The following is a 3,982-nucleotide window of genomic DNA, read 5'->3' on the forward strand; positions in this document are numbered from 1 at the left end:
TCACCTGTGGGCAGGTGTCTGGAGAGAATGGAGAAATGTCTGGGCAGAGAAGTCAAAGTATCAGAAACCTGGATTTCCTTAGCGGTCGTGAGCTTTCAGGGCCCCATTTGTGTGAGGGGGCGGGGGTGACTTGTATGAATATGACAGTTTTCTCTTTCTTTTTACAGAGGAAATCCAAACAGTAAGATTGGCGAGAAGCACCGCGGAGGAGGGGAACATGGCGGGTCGATGCAGACAGCTGGGTCCCTGCAAACTCTCTCAAGCCCAGCAAGTGAGGAAGCAAAACCCGGGCGCAGAGAGGCAGGTGGCTCCGCCGCCAAAGGACGAAGACCCCAGCGTAAGTGGAGGCAGGGACTCCGGAAACAGGGTTTGGGCCTGGAATATCTGGGTCCATAACTCCCTTGCCCAGCCCCATCCAAAGACAGCTGCCTTGGGACCTCATCCCCAGGGAGACCGGGCCGTTCAGAGACGGGGGCCACCTGACCCCTCCTTAGTGTGGTGTCTGGCCTGCTTCTATCCAAATCCTTCAATCTGGGTCCTGTTGTGCACACTCAGAGCGCCAGCCCTTCCTCCTTTGATGCTCCCTGGCAAAGGCTTTGGGAAGCAGCCCACTGTCATAAATATCCTGGCGCCTAAGCGCCGTGTGCTCCTGTCCTTTCTCCAGCACCAGTGTTCAGCCCTCTCCACCTGTCCTTGTGTTCACTTTGGACATGCGCCTGAGTTCTGCTGACTCACTCACCTTGTTCTCCTCCACCCACAGGTGAAGTGTAGGGACTGCGGAGCCTTCGGGCACAAAGCGAGGAGCCTCAGGTGCCCCATGAAGCGCTGGCATGGGGCCCTCGCCCCCCAGCCCTTGGGCTCCAAACTCGGCAAGGAGAACCTGGAACCACGGAAGCCGCAGGACCTGCAGACCCCCGGGAACCCTAACACGGCTGAGACAGAGAAGGGTGAAAGGCAAAGGTGAGCAGTGGGGTGGGTGGTACCCAAGCTTCGGGCTGAAATCGCTGGAGACGTTCCTCTCCTTCTCTACGCTGGATGCCGAGCCATCTCTAGAAATGACAGGGAACATGGGGAAACAGGAGCCATGTCCCGAGGGGGCCACACTCAGGAGCTCAGAATATGCCTTGAAGTCACCGAGGGGTGTGGAGGACACATGCAATTTTGCACCTGATAGGCCCCAAAGCCATAGGGACAAATAGACAGGACTTCCTGGGAAACCCAGGAGGGAACCCTGGAGTCGGGGGAAGGATATGAGCCGGGGAGGAGTCTGCCCAAAGCACAGGGATTCAGGTCCGGTGTCTCCCCCAGACTTGGAAAGGGGCTGGGCCACAGCACCGTTGGTCCCAATTGTGACAAGGAAATTGGGTTTCTGCCCCTTAACGTGGTTTGTTTTGCAGGAAAGAAGAGCAGCAGAGGACGCTACTCCAGAGGTTTCCCAGGAAACCCCAAGGGCGCCGGTGGCAGTGCTGGAAGGAGGGGACAGAATCCTGCCACCACCTGAGGGTCAGTCTCCTGGATCGCGCTCTTTCCCCTTCTGCGGTAACCCAATTGGCCTCAGTCCCCTTCGGTGGGAGGGAGCGGGTCACCTAATTTTCCAACCAATGGGATTACTTAGAGTACTTCTCAGATGCCATTTTCCTCGGTTTCTTTGATTTTGCATTCTTACTTGCATGGCTGGCAAGAATATGCTGTTTGGTAGATGGAAGTGACTTTATCAGCAGCATTCCGTAAGCAGAATCCTTTAAGTGAGAACACGAATCTGTATATTGTGATTCATCCTCCAAAACTGGCCGTCAAAACTTATTTTGCCATCAAAGTGCCTGCAAAACACCAAGTTGTGTGCGGCCCTCGGAAGGGGGTATACAAAAAGCTTGTTTCCCCTTACTTATTAACAAGAGACGTTGTTAAGCTCTTTCTATTTGCCTATTTGATGTATAAATGTCTCAAGGCGATACTGTAACTTTCTTTTTCATGAGCACCACTGAGGTTGAGTATCTCATCACATACAATTAACTCCTCTGAGATGGTTTTGGTGAATTTTAATTTTTCCTGGATGGAGAGAAGATTCTCACGTCTGGCCTTTCTGTTTGGTCTTCTCCTACAGCATCCAAACATGCCCACGCTCATCCAGGCATCCAAGAGGAAACCCCTCCAGGATCCAGATCTCCCAAGTAGGTCACCTGTCAGGAAAGACGACAGGAAACCCACCCACCCTGCAGTGTCTCTCATCAGCAGAAGTTTGGTCCAGGACTCCAAAAGCAGCATCAAGGCCCCAGGCAAGAGATCTGCCCAGATCCCCATCCAGACATGTCTGAACCCCCCAAGGAAACCTAGACTCAGCCCCATCCAGACTCCCCAGAAGAGCACTCTGACAGCAGATCTGGGGGCTTGCCAGAATCTCCCTCCTCCACCCAGTACAACTGGACATGGACCCACAGGGACCCCCCAAGTCAGCAGGAAGACACCTGCCCAGGGGCAAAGCCTTGCCCTCCAACCTCCACTGGACAGATCTCGCCCCAACAGTGTCCAAGCCTGCACCAGAGACCGTCCTCCACGCATCAGCCATGTTCCAGGCCAGCCTCTCAGGATGCTCTTCGTGAGAGCAGACAAAGGCCGCTGGAGCTGCAGGTACGTGGCGCCTCCCTCCTTGCCTCGTCCTGAGCAGTCAGCCCCTCCTGCTCAGAACCCGCCCACTGGCCAGAAGCCGGAGGGACACTGGGCCTCTGGCCCCCGGAGTGTCCTCTACGATGACCTTCAGGTGTCTTCCTCCTCTGAAGACAGCGACTAGGAGGGACACGCCAACGGCAGCCGAGACTCTTGTCCTCCAGCCCCAGGCGCCCGGGGTGACTGTGAACCTGGGAGGGCGTCACAGGAGCAGCTGTTCCTGGAGAAGCAGCGATTCCCCACCCCTGGTGGGCGGACAGCGGTGGAAACGCAGACAAGCCCCGGGGACACACACGTGCCCGCACTGCACTTTCTCCTGATGGAACTAGAGTCGTCCATCAAATGGTGCTTATCACACTGGAATGTCAAGTTGTTTGTCTGAATCTATTTTAAGTAATTGAGGCAAGTTCTAGGAGTAACTTTAAACTACTGTGTAAATAGGAAGCTATGGTAGTCATCTGTATTTGGTGCAAATGTCTGAACTTTTGGAACCTGGCTAAAGGGCCCAACGCTGTGCTTCGCAGAAGGTCAGCAGTGCCCTGTGCTGAGATGAGGGATTCTGTGGAGTCTTTCGCTGTAAATCATGGTGGGGACACTCCCACGGCTCTGCCTCTTATGTTTCATTAAATGTTAGTATAAAGCTTTGTTTTCAAAATTTCTTTCAATTTTAATAAAGTTCTACTGTATAAGACATGTTTTACGTGGTTTTTATCTCTAAGCCTTGAAGATCATCTTAACGTCTATTTTTACTCAGATTTTGTGGAGACTTCCCTGGTAGGCCCGTGGTTAAGACTCCCTGCTTCCAATGCAGGGGGCGCGGGTTCGAGCCCTGGTCAGGGAAGTAAGATCCCACATGCCGTGCGGCCAAAAAACAACAACAAAAAAGAAAAAGGGAGATGGATTTTGTAACTGAGGGGAAGGGGGGGCTGGGGAGGACCTAAGGCTTAAAACTACAGACTCTCCGGCCCTCCGAGAGCCACGGGTCAACATATGCACATTAACAATGCGCCGTGTCAGTCCCCTGCACCGACGGTGTGATGACGTGTAGGCTGCCTTCTTCTCACACTGGGCCCCACTGGACTCACTTGGTGAATCTTAAGAGGAGCATAAGCCTGAATCCTACTTCAAAAGGTACGAGTTTATGTTGTGTGTTTTGAGACCCGGGCACTGGGGTTGTAGCTGCTCTGGAGATGATTATATCATCTGGTTTGAGAACCACTGGAGGTGGTGGCAGTGATATCACCTACGGCACATGCTGCCTCTGTTCTCTATCAGGAAGAGACCTGAGCAGGTCCAAGAAAATTCACCGAGCTGTGTA

The 3,982-nt window shown here is 53.5% G+C and overlaps 1 protein-coding gene across 1 annotated transcript; it reads left to right on the plus strand.

Annotated features, from left to right (window-relative positions):
• The first annotated feature begins 217 nt into the window (after window positions 1-217).
• On the plus strand, window positions 218-2,788 carry LOC112062155 (putative protein FAM90A22). Its single transcript, XM_024115784.1, has 4 exons — window positions 218-337; window positions 761-960; window positions 1,398-1,539; window positions 2,105-2,788. The coding sequence occupies exons 1-4, from the start codon at window positions 218-220 to the stop codon at window positions 2,786-2,788; spliced, it is 1,146 nt and encodes a 381-aa protein (XP_023971552.1).
• The last annotated feature ends 1,194 nt before the right edge of the window (window positions 2,789-3,982 follow it).

The sequence above is a fragment of the Physeter macrocephalus genome, chromosome 20, assembly GCF_002837175.3.
Source record: "Physeter macrocephalus isolate SW-GA chromosome 20, ASM283717v5, whole genome shotgun sequence".
NCBI lineage: Eukaryota > Metazoa > Chordata > Mammalia > Artiodactyla > Physeteridae > Physeter > Physeter macrocephalus.

Excerpts from the sequence above, each read along its gene's own strand:
- LOC112062155 (XM_024115784.1), top strand. The coding sequence starts at position 218 with ATGGCGGGTCGATGCAGACAGCTGGGTCCCTGCAAACTCTCTCAAGCC. Across the intron at positions 338-760 it reads CAAAGGACGAAGACCCCAGC|GTGAAGTGTAGGGACTGCGG; the intron begins GTAAGTGGAGGC and ends CTCCACCCACAG. Across the intron at positions 1,540-2,104 it reads GCGCTCTTTCCCCTTCTGCG|CATCCAAACATGCCCACGCT; the intron begins GTAACCCAATTG and ends CTTCTCCTACAG.